The sequence below is a fragment of the Mytilus trossulus genome, chromosome 1 (genome assembly GCF_036588685.1).
Source record: "Mytilus trossulus isolate FHL-02 chromosome 1, PNRI_Mtr1.1.1.hap1, whole genome shotgun sequence".
Lineage (NCBI taxonomy): Eukaryota > Metazoa > Mollusca > Bivalvia > Mytilida > Mytilidae > Mytilus > Mytilus trossulus.
The window spans coordinates 51,094,718-51,118,937 of NC_086373.1; the positions used below are offsets into that span (position 1 = coordinate 51,094,718).

The 24,220-nt window shown below is 31.7% G+C and overlaps 1 protein-coding gene across 1 annotated transcript in view; it reads right to left on the bottom strand.

Moving 5' to 3' along the window:
* Positions 1-24,220, bottom strand: part of LOC134726816 (inter-alpha-trypsin inhibitor heavy chain H3-like) — a 43,036-nt gene that overhangs the window by 13,368 nt on the left and 5,448 nt on the right. The window contains exons 3-9 of the mRNA XM_063591228.1: positions 24,096-24,206; positions 22,374-22,621; positions 21,068-21,234; positions 19,079-19,364; positions 17,599-18,284; positions 17,243-17,333; positions 15,059-15,220 (exon numbers count right to left, since the gene is read on the bottom strand). Of these exons, the coding sequence (XP_063447298.1) occupies positions 15,059-15,220; positions 17,243-17,333; positions 17,599-18,284; positions 19,079-19,364; positions 21,068-21,234; positions 22,374-22,621; positions 24,096-24,206 (1,751 nt within the window). The remainder of the gene's footprint in view (positions 1-15,058; positions 15,221-17,242; positions 17,334-17,598; positions 18,285-19,078; positions 19,365-21,067; positions 21,235-22,373; positions 22,622-24,095; positions 24,207-24,220) is intronic.

Here is a 24,220-nt window from a genome sequence, read left to right on the forward strand (position 1 = left end):
CTACTGTTAAGGTTAATTTAGGTTTTTAAACAAGGAAAGACAGGCTTAGAAGGTATGGTTTTAGAAAATTGACTAAAAAAGGAGAAAATGCACTTTGACATGGCATGTTTCATAAAATCACTTTTTTGTTGCATTTCAGTGTCAACTGCTAACCTTCATAAAATATTTATTTCTGAACCGATTTTCAAAACAAGCAGGCGAAAATGCTCGTTTTAACTAGTAGAAAACAGAAATCCATTTATAGTGGAATTGGGGAAAAAAATGTTAATCCTTAAGGTAGCAATACACAGTTAGAAGTTTAGTTTCGCATTATGGCCCCTGTGAAATTTTTAAATATGAAAGTTTTTGTACAATAAAATTGATTTTTAGATAATTGAAGAATAAAATAGCCTTCTTAGTGGGTTTATATGAACATTTAGATTGATTTTAACATGTTTTATAGGCCATTTCAGTGATTGACAGTCCGTATTTTCCTATCCGTACCGTTCATAGGTCCATAAATTATTGTAGTGTTTATCAACAAAGATTTTGCGCTCGATCTTTTCAATTCAATTTTATGGAAAAACGAGCAGGAAGACATATGATTTTTTTTGGACCACTTGATAGATATAAACCTATGGATTCAGGAAAGGTATCACTGTAATTCATTGAAATTTTCCTTTAGACCAAGTTTTGGAGACTTTTGTGACATGTTCACCCCCCTTTTTTGCTATATTTTGTATCTAAGAAATGCAGATTGTTGCCATGGTTACACCCAAAAGGGATTATATTTCACCCTTATGACCATTAGAAATCAAATCTATGGAAGATTCTCTTTCTACAAGTATATACATGCATAACACACATATAAAGCCTTCTTTGTTAGACAGTAGGGGAAAGAGGGTGTTTAAAAATTATGAGTGTCAATTTTAAATTTTTTTCCTAACTGTGTATTGCTACCTTATGGCATTTGACAAAGCAAATAATTGCCTTTTTTTCAGACAAACATACCACAAAACTATTGATATTTAGGTTATAGATACAATTCTAAGGGAGAAACAACCTTTAGTATGACAATATATGTTAGTTTTGTTGTTTATTGTCCTTAGCAACCAATATAGACATTTTGACACAAAGACTTGGTTCCGTTATTAATTGATACTTTATTGGCTACCCCTTGGAAAAGAAAATTGCGCGTTATGTAGAAACCTTAGAAGGGAACGCTTTATATTTTTTCATGCGACTAAATCAAATTTATTATTTTAGCAAGTATAAAGTCACAATTTAGCATGAAATAAGCCCAATTTTCCCCCCGCTGTTATAAATAAATTCAGTATTGACTAAATTTTAACCAAGGCCTTGGTATGGTAATACACAACAAAATTGACATTCTAGAGCTTTAAAATAGCTTTAATTTGTAAAAGTTGTCTACTGTTAAGGTTAATTTAGGTTTTTAAACAAGGAAAGACAGGCTTAGAAGGTATGGTTTTAGAAAATTGACTAAAAAAGGAGAAAATGCACTTTGACATGGCATGTTTCATAAAATCACTTTTTTGTTGCATTTCAGTGTCAACTGCTAACCTTCATAAAATATTTATTTCTGAACCGATTTTCAAAACAAGCAGGCGAAAATGCTCGTTTTAACTAGTAGAAAACAGAAATCCATTTATAGTGGAATTGGGGAAAAAAATGTTAATCCTTAAGGTAGCAATACACAGTTAGAAGTTTAGTTTCGCATTATGGCCCCTGTGAAATTTTTAAATATGAAAGTTTTTGTACAATAAAATTGATTTTTAGATAATTGAAGAATAAAATAGCCTTCTTAGTGGGTTTATATGAACATTTAGATTGATTTTAACATGTTTTATAGGCCATTTCAGTGATTGACAGTCCGTATTTTCCTATCCGTACCGTTCATAGGTCCATAAATTATTGTAGTGTTTATCAACAAAGATTTTGCGCTCGATCTTTTCAATTCAATTTTATGGAAAAACGAGCAGGAAGACATATGATTTTTTTTGGACCACTTGATAGATATAAACCTATGGATTCAGGAAAGGTATCACTGTAATTCATTGAAATTTTCCTTTAGACCAAGTTTTGGAGACTTTTGTGACATGTTCACCCCCCTTTTTTGCTATATTTTGTATCTAAGAAATGCAGATTGTTGCCATGGTTACACCCAAAAGGGATTATATTTCACCCTTATGACCATTAGAAATCAAATCTATGGAAGATTCTCTTTCTACAAGTATATACATGCATAACACACATATAAAGCCTTCTTTGTTAGACAGTAGGGGAAAGAGGGTGTTTAAAAATTATGAGTGTCAATTTTAAATTTTTTTCCTAACTGTGTATTGCTACCTTATGGCATTTGACAAAGCAAATAATTGCCTTTTTTTCAGACAAACATACCACAAAACTATTGATATTTAGGTTATAGATACAATTCTAAGGGAGAAACAACCTTTAGTATGACAATATATGTTAGTTTTGTTGTTTATTGTCCTTAGCAACCAATATAGACATTTTGACACAAAGACTTGGTTCCGTTATTAATTGATACTTTATTGGCTACCCCTTGGAAAAGAAAATTGCGCGTTATGTAGAAACCTTAGAAGGGAACGCTTTATATTTTTTCATGCGACTAAATCAAATTTATTATTTTAGCAAGTATAAAGTCACAATTTAGCATGAAATAAGCCCAATTTTCCCCCCGCTGTTATAAATAAATTCAGTATTGACTAAATTTTAACCAAGGCCTTGGTATGGTAATACACAACAAAATTGACATTCTAGAGCTTTAAAATAGCTTTAATTTGTAAAAGTTGTCTACTGTTAAGGTTAATTTAGGTTTTTAAACAAGGAAAGACAGGCTTAGAAGGTATGGTTTTAGAAAATTGACTAAAAAAGGAGAAAATGCACTTTGACATGGCATGTTTCATAAAATCACTTTTTTGTTGCATTTCAGTGTCAACTGCTAACCTTCATAAAATATTTATTTCTGAACCGATTTTCAAAACAAGCAGGCGAAAATGCTCGTTTTAACTAGTAGAAAACAGAAATCCATTTATAGTGGAATTGGGGAAAAAAATGTTAGCAATACACAGTTAGAAGTTTAGTTTCGCATTATGGCCCCTGTGAAATTTTTAAATATGAAAGTTTTTGTACAATAAAATTGATTTTTAGATAATTGAAGAATAAAATAGCCTTCTTAGTGGGTTTATATGAACATTTAGATTGATTTTAACATGTTTTATAGGCCATTTCAGTGATTGACAGTCCGTATTTTCCTATCCGTACCGTTCATAGGTCCATAAATTATTGTAGTGTTTATCAACAAAGATTTTGCGCTCGATCTTTTCAATTCAATTTTATGGAAAAACGAGCAGGAAGACATATGATTTTTTTTGGACCACTTGATAGATATAAACCTATGGATTCAGGAAAGGTATCACTGTAATTCATTGAAATTTTCCTTTAGACCAAGTTTTGGAGACTTTTGTGACATGTTCACCCCCCTTTTTTGCTATATTTTGTATCTAAGAAATGCAGATTGTTGCCATGGTTACACCCAAAAGGGATTATATTTCACCCTTATGACCATTAGAAATCAAATCTATGGAAGATTCTCTTTCTACAAGTATATACATGCATAACACACATATAAAGCCTTCTTTGTTAGACAGTAGGGGAAAGAGGGTGTTTAAAAATTATGAGTGTCAATTTTAAATTTTTTTCCTAACTGTGTATTGCTACCTTATGGCATTTGACAAAGCAAATAATTGCCTTTTTTTCAGACAAACATACCACAAAACTATTGATATTTAGGTTATAGATACAATTCTAAGGGAGAAACAACCTTTAGTATGACAATATATGTTAGTTTTGTTGTTTATTGTCCTTAGCAACCAATATAGACATTTTGACACAAAGACTTGGTTCCGTTATTAATTGATACTTTATTGGCTACCCCTTGGAAAAGAAAATTGCGCGTTATGTAGAAACCTTAGAAGGGAACGCTTTATATTTTTTCATGCGACTAAATCAAATTTATTATTTTAGCAAGTATAAAGTCACAATTTAGCATGAAATAAGCCCAATTTTCCCCCCGCTGTTATAAATAAATTCAGTATTGACTAAATTTTAACCAAGGCCTTGGTATGGTAATACACAACAAAATTGACATTCTAGAGCTTTAAAATAGCTTTAATTTGTAAAAGTTGTCTACTGTTAAGGTTAATTTAGGTTTTTAAACAAGGAAAGACAGGCTTAGAAGGTATGGTTTTAGAAAATTGACTAAAAAAGGAGAAAATGCACTTTGACATGGCATGTTTCATAAAATCACTTTTTTGTTGCATTTCAGTGTCAACTGCTAACCTTCATAAAATATTTATTTCTGAACCGATTTTCAAAACAAGCAGGCGAAAATGCTCGTTTTAACTAGTAGAAAACAGAAATCCATTTATAGTGGAATTGGGGAAAAAAATGTTAATCCTTAAGGCATTTGACAAAGCAAATAATTGCCTTTTTTTCAGACAAACATACCACAAAACTATTGATATTTAGGTTATAGATACAATTCTAAGGGAGAAACAACCTTTAGTATGACAATATATGTTAGTTTTGTTGTTTATTGTCCTTAGCAACCAATATAGACATTTTGACACAAAGACTTGGTTCCGTTATTAATTGATACTTTATTGGCTACCCCTTGGAAAAGAAAATTGCGCGTTATGTAGAAACCTTAGAAGGGAACGCTTTATATTTTTTCATGCGACTAAATCAAATTTATTATTTTAGCAAGTATAAAGTCACAATTTAGCATGAAATAAGCCCAATTTTCCCCCCGCTGTTATAAATAAATTCAGTATTGACTAAATTTTAACCAAGGCCTTGGTATGGTATACACAACAAAATTGACATTCTAGAGCTTTAAAATAGCTTTAATTTGTAAAAGTTGTCTACTGTTAAGGTTAATTTAGGTTTTTAAACAAGGAAAGACAGGCTTAGAAGGTATGGTTTTAGAAAATTGACTAAAAAAGGAGAAAATGCACTTTGACATGGCATGTTTCATAAAATCACTTTTTTGTTGCATTTCAGTGTCAACTGCTAACCTTCATAAAATATTTATTTCTGAACCGATTTTCAAAACAAGCAGGCGAAAATGCTCGTTTTAACTAGTAGAAAACAGAAATCCATTTATAGTGGAATTGGGGAAAAAAATGTTAATCCTTAAGGTAGCAATACACAGTTAGAAGTTTAGTTTCGCATTATGGCCCCTGTGAAATTTTTAAATATGAAAGTTTTTGTACAATAAAATTGATTTTTAGATAATTGAAGAATAAAATAGACTTCTTAGTGGGTTTATATGAACATTTAGATTGATTTTAACATGTTTTATAGGCCATTTCAGTGATTGACAGTCCGTATTTTCCTATCCGTACCGTTCATAGGTCCATAAATTATTGTAGTGTTTATCAACAAAGATTTTGCGCTCGATCTTTTCAATTCAATTTTATGGAAAAACGAGCAGGAAGACATATGATTTTTTTTGGACCACTTGATAGATATAAACCTATGGATTCAGGAAAGGTATCACTGTAATTCATTGAAATTTTCCTTTAGACCAAGTTTTGGAGACTTTTGTGACATGTTCACCCCCCTTTTTTGCTATATTTTGTATCTAAGAAATGCAGATTGTTGCCATGGTTACACCCAAAAGGGATTATATTTCACCCTTATGACCATTAGAAATCAAATCTATGGAAGATTCTCTTTCTACAAGTATATACATGCATAACACACATATAAAGCCTTCTTTGTTAGACAGTAGGGGAAAGAGGGTGTTTAAAAATTATGAGTGTCAATTTTAAATTTTTTTCCTAACTGTGTATTGCTACCTTATGGCATTTGACAAAGCAAATAATTGCCTTTTTTTCAGACAAACATACCACAAAACTATTGATATTTAGGTTATAGATACAATTCTAAGGGAGAAACAACCTTTAGTATGACAATATATGTTAGTTTTGTTGTTTATTGTCCTTAGCAACCAATATAGACATTTTGACACAAAGACTTGGTTCCGTTATTAATTGATACTTTATTGGCTACCCCTTGGAAAAGAAAATTGCGCGTTATGTAGAAACCTTAGAAGGGAACGCTTTATATTTTTTCATGCGACTAAATCAAATTTATTATTTTAGCAAGTATAAAGTCACAATTTAGCATGAAATAAGCCCAATTTTCCCCCCGCTGTTATAAATAAATTCAGTATTGACTAAATTTTAACCAAGGCCTTGGTATGGTAATACACAACAAAATTGACATTCTAGAGCTTTAAAATAGCTTTAATTTGTAAAAGTTGTCTACTGTTAAGGTTAATTTAGGTTTTTAAACAAGGAAAGACAGGCTTAGAAGGTATGGTTTTAGAAAATTGACTAAAAAAGGAGAAAATGCACTTTGACATGGCATGTTTCATAAAATCACTTTTTTGTTGCATTTCAGTGTCAACTGCTAACCTTCATAAAATATTTATTTCTGAACCGATTTTCAAAACAAGCAGGCGAAAATGCTCGTTTTAACTAGTAGAAAACAGAAATCCATTTATAGTGGAATTGGGGAAAAAAATGTTAATCCTTAAGGCATTTGACAAAGCAAATAATTGCCTTTTTTTCAGACAAACATACCACAAAACTATTGATATTTAGGTTATAGATACAATTCTAAGGGAGAAACAACCTTTAGTATGACAATATATGTTAGTTTTGTTGTTTATTGTCCTTAGCAACCAATATAGACATTTTGACACAAAGACTTGGTTCCGTTATTAATTGATACTTTATTGGCTACCCCTTGGAAAAGAAAATTGCGCGTTATGTAGAAACCTTAGAAGGGAACGCTTTATATTTTTTCATGCGACTAAATCAAATTTATTATTTTAGCAAGTATAAAGTCACAATTTAGCATGAAATAAGCCCAATTTTCCCCCCGCTGTTATAAATAAATTCAGTATTGACTAAATTTTAACCAAGGCCTTGGTATGGTATACACAACAAAATTGACATTCTAGAGCTTTAAAATAGCTTTAATTTGTAAAAGTTGTCTACTGTTAAGGTTAATTTAGGTTTTTAAACAAGGAAAGACAGGCTTAGAAGGTATGGTTTTAGAAAATTGACTAAAAAAGGAGAAAATGCACTTTGACATGGCATGTTTCATAAAATCACTTTTTTGTTGCATTTCAGTGTCAACTGCTAACCTTCATAAAATATTTATTTCTGAACCGATTTTCAAAACAAGCAGGCGAAAATGCTCGTTTTAACTAGTAGAAAACAGAAATCCATTTATAGTGGAATTGGGGAAAAAAATGTTAATCCTTAAGGTAGCAATACACAGTTAGAAGTTTAGTTTCGCATTATGGCCCCTGTGAAATTTTTAAATATGCAAGTTTTTGTACAATAAAATTGATTTTTAGATAATTGAAGAATAAAATAGCCTTCTTAGTGGGTTTATATGAACATTTAGATTGATTTTAACATGTTTTATAGGCCATTTCAGTGATTGACAGTCCGTATTTTCCTATCCGTACCGTTCATAGGTCCATAAATTATTGTAGTGTTTATCAACAAAGATTTTGCGCTCGATCTTTTCAATTCAATTTTATGGAAAAACGAGCAGGAAGACATATGATTTTTTTTGGACCACTTGATAGATATAAACCTATGGATTCAGGAAAGGTATCACTGTAATTCATTGAAATTTTCCTTTAGACCAAGTTTTGGAGACTTTTGTGACATGTTCACCCCCCTTTTTTGCTATATTTTGTATCTAAGAAATGCAGATTGTTGCCATGGTTACACCCAAAAGGGATTATATTTCACCCTTATGACCATTAGAAATCAAATCTATGGAAGATTCTCTTTCTACAAGTATATACATGCATAACACACATATAAAGCCTTCTTTGTTAGACAGTAGGGGAAAGAGGGTGTTTAAAAATTATGAGTGTCAATTTTAAATTTTTTTCCTAACTGTGTATTGCTACCTTATGGCATTTGACAAAGCAAATAATTGCCTTTTTTTCAGACAAACATACCACAAAACTATTGATATTTAGGTTATAGATACAATTCTAAGGGAGAAACAACCTTTAGTATGACAATATATGTTAGTTTTGTTGTTTATTGTCCTTAGCAACCAATATAGACATTTTGACACAAAGACTTGGTTCCGTTATTAATTGATACTTTATTGGCTACCCCTTGGAAAAGAAAATTGCGCGTTATGTAGAAACCTTAGAAGGGAACGCTTTATATTTTTTCATGCGACTAAATCAAATTTATTATTTTAGCAAGTATAAAGTCACAATTTAGCATGAAATAAGCCCAATTTTCCCCCCGCTGTTATAAATAAATTCAGTATTGACTAAATTTTAACCAAGGCCTTGGTATGGTAATACACAACAAAATTGACATTCTAGAGCTTTAAAATAGCTTTAATTTGTAAAAGTTGTCTACTGTTAAGGTTAATTTAGGTTTTTAAACAAGGAAAGACAGGCTTAGAAGGTATGGTTTTAGAAAATTGACTAAAAAAGGAGAAAATGCACTTTGACATGGCATGTTTCATAAAATCACTTTTTTGTTGCATTTCAGTGTCAACTGCTAACCTTCATAAAATATTTATTTCTGAACCGATTTTCAAAACAAGCAGGCGAAAATGCTCGTTTTAACTAGTAGAAAACAGAAATCCATTTATAGTGGAATTGGGGAAAAAAATGTTAATCCTTAAGGCATTTGACAAAGCAAATAATTGCCTTTTTTTCAGACAAACATACCACAAAACTATTGATATTTAGGTTATAGATACAATTCTAAGGGAGAAACAACCTTTAGTATGACAATATATGTTAGTTTTGTTGTTTATTGTCCTTAGCAACCAATATAGACATTTTGACACAAAGACTTGGTTCCGTTATTAATTGATACTTTATTGGCTACCCCTTGGAAAAGAAAATTGCGCGTTATGTAGAAACCTTAGAAGGGAACGCTTTATATTTTTTCATGCGACTAAATCAAATTTATTATTTTAGCAAGTATAAAGTCACAATTTAGCATGAAATAAGCCCAATTTTCCCCCCGCTGTTATAAATAAATTCAGTATTGACTAAATTTTAACCAAGGCCTTGGTATGGTATACACAACAAAATTGACATTCTAGAGCTTTAAAATAGCTTTAATTTGTAAAAGTTGTCTACTGTTAAGGTTAATTTAGGTTTTTAAACAAGGAAAGACAGGCTTAGAAGGTATGGTTTTAGAAAATTGACTAAAAAAGGAGAAAATGCACTTTGACATGGCATGTTTCATAAAATCACTTTTTTGTTGCATTTCAGTGTCAACTGCTAACCTTCATAAAATATTTATTTCTGAACCGATTTTCAAAACAAGCAGGCGAAAATGCTCGTTTTAACTAGTAGAAAACAGAAATCCATTTATAGTGGAATTGGGGAAAAAAATGTTAATCCTTAAGGTAGCAATACACAGTTAGAAGTTTAGTTTCGCATTATGGCCCCTGTGAAATTTTTAAATATGAAAGTTTTTGTACAATAAAATTGATTTTTAGATAATTGAAGAATAAAATAGCCTTCTTAGTGGGTTTATATGAACATTTAGATTGATTTTAACATGTTTTATAGGCCATTTCAGTGATTGACAGTCCGTATTTTCCTATCCGTACCGTTCATAGGTCCATAAATTATTGTAGTGTTTATCAACAAAGATTTTGCGCTCGATCTTTTCAATTCAATTTTATGGAAAAACGAGCAGGAAGACATATGATTTTTTTTGGACCACTTGATAGATATAAACCTATGGATTCAGGAAAGGTATCACTGTAATTCATTGAAATTTTCCTTTAGACCAAGTTTTGGAGACTTTTGTGACATGTTCACCCCCCTTTTTTGCTATATTTTGTATCTAAGAAATGCAGATTGTTGCCATGGTTACACCCAAAAGGGATTATATTTCACCCTTATGACCATTAGAAATCAAATCTATGGAAGATTCTCTTTCTACAAGTATATACATGCATAACACACATATAAAGCCTTCTTTGTTAGACAGTAGGGGAAAGAGGGTGTTTAAAAATTATGAGTGTCAATTTTAAATTTTTTTCCTAACTGTGTATTGCTACCTTATGGCATTTGACAAAGCAAATAATTGCCTTTTTTTCAGACAAACATACCACAAAACTATTGATATTTAGGTTATAGATACAATTCTAAGGGAGAAACAACCTTTAGTATGACAATATATGTTAGTTTTGTTGTTTATTGTCCTTAGCAACCAATATAGACATTTTGACACAAAGACTTGGTTCCGTTATTAATTGATACTTTATTGGCTACCCCTTGGAAAAGAAAATTGCGCGTTATGTAGAAACCTTAGAAGGGAACGCTTTATATTTTTTCATGCGACTAAATCAAATTTATTATTTTAGCAAGTATAAAGTCACAATTTAGCATGAAATAAGCCCAATTTTCCCCCCGCTGTTATAAATAAATTCAGTATTGACTAAATTTTAACCAAGGCCTTGGTATGGTAATACACAACAAAATTGACATTCTAGAGCTTTAAAATAGCTTTAATTTGTAAAAGTTGTCTACTGTTAAGGTTAATTTAGGTTTTTAAACAAGGAAAGACAGGCTTAGAAGGTATGGTTTTAGAAAATTGACTAAAAAAGGAGAAAATGCACTTTGACATGGCATGTTTCATAAAATCACTTTTTTGTTGCATTTCAGTGTCAACTGCTAACCTTCATAAAATATTTATTTCTGAACCGATTTTCAAAACAAGCAGGCGAAAATGCTCGTTTTAACTAGTAGAAAACAGAAATCCATTTATAGTGGAATTGGGGAAAAAAATGTTAATCCTTAAGGCATTTGACAAAGCAAATAATTGCCTTTTTTTCAGACAAACATACCACAAAACTATTGATATTTAGGTTATAGATACAATTCTAAGGGAGAAACAACCTTTAGTATGACAATATATGTTAGTTTTGTTGTTTATTGTCCTTAGCAACCAATATAGACATTTTGACACAAAGACTTGGTTCCGTTATTAATTGATACTTTATTGGCTACCCCTTGGAAAAGAAAATTGCGCGTTATGTAGAAACCTTAGAAGGGAACGCTTTATATTTTTTCATGCGACTAAATCAAATTTATTATTTTAGCAAGTATAAAGTCACAATTTAGCATGAAATAAGCCCAATTTTCCCCCCGCTGTTATAAATAAATTCAGTATTGACTAAATTTTAACCAAGGCCTTGGTATGGTAATACACAACAAAATTGACATTCTAGAGCTTTAAAATAGCTTTAATTTGTAAAAGTTGTCTACTGTTAAGGTTAATTTAGGTTTTTAAACAAGGAAAGACAGGCTTAGAAGGTATGGTTTTAGAAAATTGACTAAAAAAGGAGAAAATGCACTTTGACATGGCATGTTTCATAAAATCACTTTTTTGTTGCATTTCAGTGTCAACTGCTAACCTTCATAAAATATTTATTTCTGAACCGATTTTCAAAACAAGCAGGCGAAAATGCTCGTTTTAACTAGTAGAAAACAGAAATCCATTTATAGTGGAATTGGGGAAAAAAATGTTAATCCTTAAGGTAGCAATACACAGTTAGAAGTTTAGTTTCGCATTATGGCCCCTGTGAAATTTTTAAATATGAAAGTTTTTGTACAATAAAATTGATTTTTAGATAATTGAAGAATAAAATAGCCTTCTTAGTGGGTTTATATGAACATTTAGATTGATTTTAACATGTTTTATAGGCCATTTCAGTGATTGACAGTCCGTATTTTCCTATCCGTACCGTTCATAGGTCCATAAATTATTGTAGTGTTTATCAACAAAGATTTTGCGCTCGATCTTTTCAATTCAATTTTATGGAAAAACGAGCAGGAAGACATATGATTTTTTTTGGACCACTTGATAGATATAAACCTATGGATTCAGGAAAGGTATCACTGTAATTCATTGAAATTTTCCTTTAGACCAAGTTTTGGAGACTTTTGTGACATGTTCACCCCCCTTTTTTGCTATATTTTGTATCTAAGAAATGCAGATTGTTGCCATGGTTACACCCAAAAGGGATTATATTTCACCCTTATGACCATTAGAAATCAAATCTATGGAAGATTCTCTTTCTACAAGTATATACATGCATAACACACATATAAAGCCTTCTTTGTTAGACAGTAGGGGAAAGAGGGTGTTTAAAAATTATGAGTGTCAATTTTAAATTTTTTTCCTAACTGTGTATTGCTACCTTATGGCATTTGACAAAGCAAATAATTGCCTTTTTTTCAGACAAACATACCACAAAACTATTGATATTTAGGTTATAGATACAATTCTAAGGGAGAAACAACCTTTAGTATGACAATATATGTTAGTTTTGTTGTTTATTGTCCTTAGCAACCAATATAGACATTTTGACACAAAGACTTGGTTCCGTTATTAATTGATACTTTATTGGCTACCCCTTGGAAAAGAAAATTGCGCGTTATGTAGAAACCTTAGAAGGGAACGCTTTATATTTTTTCATGCGACTAAATCAAATTTATTATTTTAGCAAGTATAAAGTCACAATTTAGCATGAAATAAGCCCAATTTTCCCCCCGCTGTTATAAATAAATTCAGTATTGACTAAATTTTAACCAAGGCCTTGGTATGGTAATACACAACAAAATTGACATTCTAGAGCTTTAAAATAGCTTTAATTTGTAAAAGTTGTCTACTGTTAAGGTTAATTTAGGTTTTTAAACAAGGAAAGACAGGCTTAGAAGGTATGGTTTTAGAAAATTGACTAAAAAAGGAGAAAATGCACTTTGACATGGCATGTTTCATAAAATCACTTTTTTGTTGCATTTCAGTGTCAACTGCTAACCTTCATAAAATATTTATTTCTGAACCGATTTTCAAAACAAGCAGGCGAAAATGCTCGTTTTAACTAGTAGAAAACAGAAATCCATTTATAGTGGAATTGGGGAAAAAAATGTTAATCCTTAAGGTAGCAATACACAGTTAGAAGTTTAGTTTCGCATTATGGCCCCTGTGAAATTTTTAAATATGAAAGTTTTTGTACAATAAAATTGATTTTTAGATAATTGAAGAATAAAATAGCCTTCTTAGTGGGTTTATATGAACATTTAGATTGATTTTAACATGTTTTATAGGCCATTTCAGTGATTGACAGTCCGTATTTTCCTATCCGTACCGTTCATAGGTCCATAAATTATTGTAGTGTTTATCAACAAAGATTTTGCGCTCGATCTTTTCAATTCAATTTTATGGAAAAACGAGCAGGAAGACATATGATTTTTTTTGGACCACTTGATAGATATAAACCTATGGATTCAGGAAAGGTATCACTGTAATTCATTGAAATTTTCCTTTAGACCAAGTTTTGGAGACTTTTGTGACATGTTCACCCCCCTTTTTTGCTATATTTTGTATCTAAGAAATGCAGATTGTTGCCATGGTTACACCCAAAAGGGATTATATTTCACCCTTATGACCATTAGAAATCAAATCTATGGAAGATTCTCTTTCTACAAGTATATACATGCATAACACACATATAAAGCCTTCTTTGTTAGACAGTAGGGGAAAGAGGGTGTTTAAAAATTATGAGTGTCAATTTTAAATTTTTTTCCTAACTGTGTATTGCTACCTAAAGAAAATGCTTTAGAAACTCTTCAATAGACAATACAAATACTGACCTAATTTTTCATCCGACATCTTGGGATGACCGTGAATGCAGTTACGGTCATCAGCTTTACCCCAGTGTTATTGACTCAACATATGAATTTTTATCACATTAATAGTTATCAAAGGCACCAGGATTATAATTTTATACGCCAGACGCGTGTTTCGTCTACATAAGACTCATCAGTGACGCTCAGATCAAAATAGTTATAAAGCTAAAATAACTAAAATAAGCTAAAATATTAACTAGAGATTACAATGAAACATTTAAGTATTATGCATGAAATCGTAATAAAGTATCAGCATTATCGTGCTTTTTAAGACGCTCTATATAAATAACTCCGGAGACTGCCGATGGTCATATATTCCAATATAAATAAAATATACATATGAATAGGCAGGCGAGAAGTTGCAATATTGTAAATTTGCTCGTTTCTTTATTTATATTCATGATGATGATTATGAATTTGTAAAGTTAAAACAAATGAACTTATGATTACAATATGTCTTGTATCTGTATTATGGCAATACAGATTTGAATTGAATTGAATTAAATTGAATATATTGCCGCAGAGAAATTAAATTTTAGATATATTGTTACAAAAAACGTCACAGAGTTTATAGTCTTTATCAGGAATAAATGTTGTCTGAAAGTACGTTGCAATTTTAATAAATTGTTGATACAGTCAAGACATTATACCATATTGTCATCGACAATTTCCATGAGCACGACATTGGAGTGCTTGCATCTTTCGTCTTTCTTTATCCAATACTGTGAATTCATTCATGTTCGGGCGTATCAATTTTCGTGGTTTGACGAAAATTTGCATATTCGTGGATATTTAATTTCATGGTTTAGGCAAAGCCTACATAGTTACATTCCTTTAGAAAATTTGTAAGTTGATGAATATTAAAATTCGTGTTTCCCTTGTACCCACGAAAATTGGTATCCAACGAATATATTAATGATTAAGTTAACTAATTATATAAATCTGATTATATCTTGTGTTCAAGCTTTGCTTAGAAGGATCTAAAAACACTACAATTTACTTTCAGTTCTGGTAAATATTACACCAGCCAATGAAATATCAACTTGAAAATTTTTGATGGTGAGTTATTATCTGACAAAACCAATGGAATGCAAAGGGTCGTTAACACAGAAAATATAATGGAGTGATTTCAGATCCTTGTATTTTAAGCATGCTGAAGCTTGAACACATGATCCGTATTTTAATCATATTGTATAAACACCAAACTGACAATATCAGTGTAGACTATGTTACTGTATGTATAAGTACCTCCCCCACTGAAACTTCCTCCCGACGGGCCTCCACGAGTGTAGAAACTTCCTCTCAATGGGTCATGCATCGGCAAAGGCGCGCTATGCATGTTAGCACTCACATGACTAGGTGGCCCATGCTGTTGCATTGAAGAACTAAATGGCAGCCCAGACAGCGCAACTAAACAAGTAAAACAAGGAATTAACATACTCATTAGCGGAACTTTTATTCTAAGGTCGTCATTTCTGAAATATATTCGCCTAGTAATTATATCATTGATTCATGTCGTTTTTTCATTTGTTTCAAGATTCAAAATTTATTGATAACGCTCAGACACATAAATGTGTAACATGAGGTCAAAGTATAATACATAAACAATTGAATGACGAAATGAGCATGCAGTACTATCTAAACACATAGAAATACAATAATAATGGTAAATATTTTAGAATAAACAAGCGATTTTCTTAATAAAAAATGACAATCGTTTGTAGACCTCCATATTACATATGGACAATAATCCTTCCATTTTAATATATTGAGGATTAATAGTATAATATTTAGGTAAGTATTTGTTTCTATAATTAACAATAGAATCATGTTGACATACAAATAAAACATGAAATTCATCACCAATAAATTTATGACATAAAGTACATATTCTCTCTGGTCTAGGTATATTTTGCCAACGGCCTGTCTCAATTGGAATACGTAAGTTCGATGTCCTTAATTTAGTTATCCACCCTCTATTCTGTTCAGATAGTCTGATCAGATATTTTTCTAGTCCAAATTCCTTTTTAAATGACCCATAAAATTGTCCCCGGGATGAATTTTCTATATCGCCAAACCATGAGGTAATAAACTGATCACTCAATATACGATCGAGATAAATTTTATCACAAAAGCCAATTTGGTTCATGAAAATATATCCTAGACCAGTGTTGTTAAATATTGATTCGACAGAATCAATCCATTTGAAAACATAATGGCCATTATTCTTCAATGATAACATCAGCCTGTACAAAGAACTACTGAGTTTACTGCTATTGTTTACAACTTATTGAAGGTAAACTTGACAAACTAACCGATTTTTGTTCTAGCTCTAGAATGGAATAGTTTCCGTAGATTATATATACCTCATTCTTTTAGATTTAGTACATTTTATGAAACATGAACTTGATTTTATAAATCATGGTAACATTTAGGCTATTAGTTTGTTGATATTGAAATCAAAACTTTGAAAAAAAGGCTTCTTTATAATTCAGATTTGAAAAATAATTACTCGTCTACCAATACGAAATTAGAAGTTGTATACCATTTGATGACTAATATTAAAGCTTGTACATTATTTTCAGTGCATAGCATTTTTTATGTCTACTTTATATTTGATTCTTCAAACGCTATTTGTCCATAATGTGCAATAAACCAGTTAGAAAAAAGAAAAAAAAATGTTTACTATAATTAACTAGCTTAATTATCGGTTTACATGTGTTGTATTACTACATATTAAGTTAAAATTGGCTTCTATATTTCTGTGAAAATAAATTGTTGACCAAAAATGAAAAAATTACATTTACAGGAAAACAAACTGATGTTCATTTACAGAGAGACAAATTGATTTTTATTTAAATTTAGAAAAAGATAATCTGTTTTGATTAACAATTTGTATTGTAATATTTTAGTTTAGAAATATTGTAGTTTTATACTTCATCTCTAAAGGGAATAACGTGAATATGTTCCCCACCTTTTGCAGTAGCAGTAACCAGATTTGTCAATTGTTTTCTTGTAAACAGAAACTGAGATGTATATGCACTAGTGATGCAAGTGCGTGTGTGAATTTATTTTTAATATTAAACATTACGAGGAAAAACGATCGGGCATACACTGTTTTCCTTTCCGGACCACTTGCGTGCATTCCACCATCCGAATTTGCTAGTATTAAATTTTGTGTACTTCTTTGCAATATTTGTCATACATTTCTTATCTTCGAGTATTTTTGTGTTAGTCATGGTTCTACTGTTTTTTTTCCTTTTACACATAGTTTTTGGTGGCAGCATCGCGGTATCTTCTTTTAGGTGTTTCATTAAGGTGTGTCAATCGGCAATCCGCGGGTGACTGCGCTACTCTCCTTCTATCCGGAATCGACCGAGTTGTGACGAATGTAAGGTGTGTTTTATGAAATTTAAAAATATTTTTTCTTACGTTGTGCGTCTTCATTTTCTTCGAATGATCCGACATCTTTTTCATCTGGTTTTGTAACGACCATGGATGTCAAGGGTGTAACAAACTTATACTGTAAATAAAAATGTAGTGGTAATATAGCCTACTTTTCTATTACTTTTCTACTTTTCAATTACATTCCTATTTTTCTATATATTTTAAAGCTTTGTAAAATACATTTAAATAATACTGTAGTTGTGGAATATCATTTGCAAGTATGACATGTTCAATTATCACATAAAAGAGTGACCATGCTGTTTATAATAATCAAATCCAAATATATAATTCTAAACCTGTAAAATAGTTGAAAAGCCATTTGTATTGCACGTCATATGTACCTTAAGAGAAAGATCTAAAGCTTTTTGATTCAATTGAGTTTTTTCTTCAGCATTGTCAACTTCTATTGCAGACTCCAGCAATTGTTTTATTGTTAAATATGCCCATATTCTTTCTGTAATTTTGTGGAAATCTTCAGGTTTTGTCAGTTCCGGAACACCTTTGTTAACATCTGAATCAAGAGACAGTTCTATATGTCCGTCAGAACCGTCCCCAGTAACGACCAAATCCACTTCATTGACATCATCATTGGACATTTTACCGGCAATGATTAACTCCTTTCCATCAAAAAACGTATCAAAACTCAACCTTGTAACATTTTCAACAACTTCATCGTCTTTTCCAAGATATTGAAATGTTAAATTTTGTAACGTCGCAGACGATATTTCATCATAAAACCCTTTTATCTGCAAAGAAGAATCTGAATCTTCAAAAATTCTTCTGGCAATTCCTTTGTTCTGAACAGCAAGCTTTTTGATGAAGGTATAATCAGCATTTTTTCCAAAGGCAAGGCAGAACATTGTTATCCCCTTTGTGTTATACGTTTTCACGTTTTTAAGAATTGTATTGCGGTCTGTGTCTGCTTCTCCATCAGTCAGAAATACAATCAATTTAATACGTTGACTGTCGAGTTCTACGTTATTTAGAAACTGTATTCCTTTCTTTAAGGCATCATTAGCTTTTGTTCCTATTTCAAAATTAATTATATTTATTAAAATGATTATCGATTATTAATCTTTCTCGCATCGTAATTATAGACGCGGACCAAAATATGTTTATTCTGATCTAATAGCTTTTCTGTTTCGTGTTCAACGATTTTTATTAAAACAAAATAGCAAAAAACCGACTTCTGGTTGTGTTATGATTATGCACCAGTTTTAATGTTGATAATTTCGGTTGTCATCATTTAAAACCAACACCAAAAAAATAAAATAAACGGGGGACGGTATTTTCTTGAGTGAAGGGGGCTTTCTTTGGTTCGTTTTATGTAACTCACATGAAGGTATGTAAACTTTTTGGACGTAAAACTCTTATAGGGTGAGCAATCATCATCACAATTACTCGCGTAAAGTTAGGAAGTCATGGGTTCAATCCCCGGTCGGGTAAAACTAAAGACTGGATAATTAATAGTTTGTGTTTCTCCACTAGGGACGCAGCATGTTGTAAGAACAATCGACTCAGGGTTAGAAAAATGTGTTTCGGGAAGGTGATATGTCTTCCTCCTCCTCATCATCATCATCATCCAGTCCCAAAATTTAGTTATTGAAAATTTAAGCGAATAAAATTATGGTGTATTGGTATAGAAACTTTCAACGCATTTTATTTTATCTATTCCTAGAAATTCAGGTGACCATGGTACATATGTCTTCAGTGTTTTTTTAATTCCTCTCATTATTTACATGTTTTCTGCAGGTATATACAATAATAAAATCTAGTACAGTGTATATTATATAGTATACAAATAATCAAGGTTACATGTACCTCCATTGGCCGCCATCTTTTGACTAAACTCTCTGGCACTATGTGTTGTATTGCTATTTACAGAAACCAGAGACTCCTGCCAAAGTTTAGATTGTGAACTGAATTCCATAATATTGAATCTGTCTTCTTCGTTTAAGTCTTGCAAAATCATATCCATGGCATCACGTTGCCGTAGCATTTTCATTCCATTCATTGAGCCGCTTACGTCTAGAATGAACAGAATGTCTTTCGGAATCGGTTTCATACCAGACGGTGCAAAGAAGTGGACAAAGTATCCATCAACAACCTAAAAAACAAAATAAATAATGGTATTTATTAACAGTTATAATAGTGATAATAGTTTAAAATACATATGATATCTGACGAAAAGTTTAATTACGGCTTATACTTCGCTAGAGCGCCCACATCTTGAGTACGCCTCTGCAGTATGAAACTATATCGAAAACATCATATTGACTCTCTAAACTTGGTCCAAAGAGATGTGCCAGATTTGCGACATCAATATGCAGTCGAGAACCAGGGACAGTAACAAACGTCATGAAAATCACAGAATGTCAAACGCTTGAATCTAGACGGAAATCCAGTAGATTAAGCATGTTCTACAAAGCCACGACATATGGAAATGCAGCAGTCAACATACCATCATGCGGTAGAAGACAATCAACCTCAACAAGGCAATACCATTCAGAAAAATTCACGCAGATCAGTACCTCCACAGATGCCTACAAATACAGCTATATATCACGCACCATTACCAACTGGAACAGCCTGCCTCTTGAAGCCTTCCAAGCTACATCTCTGGAATGCTTCAAGGAGCAACTTCAGAGACTGCAGATTTATCCAAATTTATTTGCACTTGTAAATACTGAGCAAGTTGGTTGACGTTTGCACAGCAGTATCTGCGCTATGGAAAATTTGCAATTTGAACTAATCCCAATGTACATACTTGCTCTTGCGGTTTAATTTCCTACCCAAACTTCATATATTTTCTAACATTGTTCAAGAACAATACACACATTATTAAGACACAGAATTTTGCAATAATGATGCGAATAAATGGATATGGTTTAATTTGAATATATACACTATTGTAAAAATGTTCTTCAAACAGAAATCATTTTAATTGAAGGAAGGAATTTCCATCGTGTATGGCTCTGATTGTTCTCCGAGTTTGGCTTTTCAGTTTTATTTTTGTTTTTTAACAGCTCTTCGACGTTTTTATTAGGTTTTTGGAAAAGAAATGATTGATTGTCGAAATGAACATCTGGTACAGTATAAATGGTACTGGTAATGTTATTACATTCACTGTATTGCTGCCTCTGCTAGTAACTTGATATAAATCAGGCCGTTAGTTTTTTCAGTTGAATTGTTTCGTATTTTTCATGTCGGGGCCTTTTATATCCAACCATACGATAAGGTTTTTTTCATTTTTGAAGAAGGCCGTACAGTTGCCTATAATTGCTTTCATCCACTTCATTTGAACTTGGGTAATTGTCGCGTTGGCAATCATACCACATCTACTTATTTTCATATAGTAATTAGAACTTCCAAATTAACAGGAATTATCATAGTTATTGTCATATTATATTTTATTTAATTAACTGTTCTCAAAACTTTAAAATGGTCGAAATACTACTTAAAGTTTCCAGCCAAGGAACATTATTACCTTAGCAGTTTTTGGCAAAAAAATTCGGAATTTCAGGTCCTAAATGCTCTTCCGCTTTGTACTTTATTTTGCCTTTAAACTTGTATTGCAATAACTGCAAAATACATCTGGCTCATAGCATTTCCCTTGATAAGGAAATTTTCATTTTTTTTTATAAATACTAGTTCTATAAAATCAGCCGAAAAATATTAGATCTGGTTTTTTTTCTTACTGTTTCTTTAACTTCATAGGAGTTGTTTTTCCAAATCACAACATTTAAGTTAAACTAGTTAAAATAATAATTTCTGAAACATATCATTATATCTACTTTATATTAATCTTACCAAAACCTCTCCGCCATCAAATTTTCTTTCAACGTCATATTCTATCACAAAGAGCCCGGATATTCCTTGGTCAGATAGCTGTTTTTGGTCATCTGTAGTAGGTGCATAGTGAATCATCGCTGATTTTGTTGTTGGCCTATTAATCGTCACCAAAGCATTCTTGCCTTCTAAAACATTAAAAACACAATGACTTACCATGTCCAATCATAATTATATATTTAAATATTTTATTTGAATCTAGAAACAGTTATCATTGGGTTTTTATCTTCAAATATTTCAGAATGATTTATAGTATAGCTGTAAACAAAAATGTATCCGCAAACATACTCAAATTTTAAGCAAACGCTACACTTGTGTATCAGCATTGTACATTTATGCAGCATGTATTCCCTTGGTTACATTATGTATTTGACTTTTAAGTGTGTGTTTGACAGTGTGTGAAAAGACAGGATCAAAGGATGGTACAATGATGTACCACATACCAAAAATTCTTTTGATGACACATATTGATGGGAAATGCACGAAAATGTCTCAATGATAAGGCTTGACAAAATCTAACAATGAATAAAGTTTTGGAATTCATTTTAAACTTAGGTACTAACAAATGTTTGCTTAACAGAAACAGACACATTTAAGAACTTTTTCGGTGCAAACATGCAAACTTTGATTTCAGGACCAAAACAATAAAGTGAATCTTTATGATTCTATGCCGTTTTAAAATCTTGTATTGAGGGCGTAGTAATAACATTTTGATTTTTAAGAACGTCTATATTATTTGGACTATAGATCTCGTATTGTTCTTTCGTGATTTCCATTAAATAGGGCTCACTCTTACAAGGAAGTTTAAGCTCCTATTGGTCAAATTGAAATCTTAGGAACACTTTCAGTTGTTTGACAATTATAGAATATACTTGAACACGGATATGTTCCAATTTATCGTATGCACATTTCTGTTCTGTTGCATTTGATTGTGACTTCTCAAATTAAGACTAATCATCGGATGTATACTTATTTAAGCAACACAACGAGTGCCATATGTGGAGCAGGATCTGCTTACTTTCTTGAGATCCTGACGTGAGTTCATCCCTTTTTTTGAAGGTACATTTTGCTAAACATTTTTTGTGATGAATTGCACTGGTTTAGTAGGTCTTTTATCGTCTTATGAGTTTTGGTCGTTCCTTTTGATATCTGATTATACTTTTTTTTTTATTATTTCATGCACCAATTTGGTTTGCGGATGGTTCAGTACAAGGAATATCTTATAATGCTTACGTCATGCGTGTATGTCAATACTTTTTTTTCTTACCATCAATACTGCTATCAGAAAGTATGTCATTTCTAATCGGTGGCACAGAGACTTTAGTGATATCCCTCGACTCGTGTATAGCTACGTTTATCTTGAAATCTTCTACTATCTGACCGGGGTCAATATATATGATATGCTCATATTCCCCGTAAATACGCTCCAATAATTCTTGGTAGGTCAGATTGAATGTTACTGAACTCTCGGCTGCAACGTTAACATCAACACTGAACCGGTTGGTATGCCTAGGTCTGTAACGAGATAGCTTATGTTTGTAAAATCATGGAAGTATACTTCCATAAAACTTTCATGGTAAAACAGAAGCAAAGGCTGTTAACAATGATAAAGGATTGTCAATAAAATTTATATTTAATACTTGTGGCCATCGTTAATAAATAATCAAATTAGGCAACTACTAGTACTCCTTAAAACAAAAGTGTTACGCTTTCTGTACAAAACATAAGATTTACAACAACAAAAAACTCTTTGGGGAACGAAATCCAACATATCCTCATTTCTTATGACGACAATTAAATATTTCGCGCTCTTAAATCAGTCTTCTAATTCTGTAGACCTTAATTATAATACAAGAGCAATTTTTAACATGAATGTGCTTGAACTGTATTTGCCCAAGGCCGTTCTATAAATAAATTACTGTGTAATTAAAATGCCGAAACTTGAATTGGCTCCTGTTTAGGATTTCCTGTTCTTATGAGAATGCCACGAAACACGAATGAACATTTCGAAGAAGATCATGACATAGATGGCTAGAACTCCAAGTACTGGTACATTTGTACCCACAGAAATTGAACACACTGTCACCAAATAATCATGGGGAAGTTGAAATAGAGTACCGTGCACAAACATTTTGTATACTGCACACCCAAAAAAAACACGGATAAGAACATACTAGGTATAAACAGAATTATGTATAGAGTTTCAGAATGAACTATTAACGGGAACAGAAAGAAATAGATATTCCCCATCCTTGCGCACTAAAACATCCTGAATGCACTACTATATATTGTATAAGTATTATGTTATGAAGCAATACAATGGCATCATAAAATCATCAGTAATTTTATTAGTATGAATAATTTACTAAGTTTGTATAAGGTCTCCGTAAAATTTTGATGCAAATTTGATACATTTCATTTATGTTCCAACGCAACGCGTGTTTTGTCAATTACTATATCAAACTAAAACGTTTGCATTGTCTCAAAACACGAATAAATCATAAATAATGAGAAAAGCTGTTCAGTCAAATTTCTTTACAATTTGTAGATTTACATTTGTAGTGAGCGTAGCGTATCAGAATTTACGATTTTAAGTCCGTCTACTTTTGTGGACAACACAATTAAAGATAGACACGATTTCTAAAGGAAACGATTATGTGTTTTTTTAGAAATTAAAAGTATTTCAAATAATGCATCTTTTTATTACTGGTAAACTATTGAGTCAGGTATCCTCATTTGTTACCACAAGTTACTTAAACCTTAAAAAGTTTACTAAATTCTTTTATGGATACAAAGATTTGGTTTGCAAGTTTGGATGTTCCTGTAGAAAACTTATTTCAAAGGTAAGGAAGCACAAAAGTCATCTTAATCTTTCCACTGTTGTGGTTTACCGAACCCGGAATTTTTTTGGAGCTTTGGTGGCTAGTTGTCTCATTGGAAATCATGCCGCATCTTCTTACTCTCATATACCCTGTAGTGGTTTACATACTTTTGTGAAACGATTCCAGCTGTTTGTCCCTTTTTCTTTGCTGTTTCGTACTTTTTCTTTGCTTTCTCTTTCTCATTGATTTCTCCTGGATATAGTTTGCCATCAATCTCCCTGTTCATTTAATG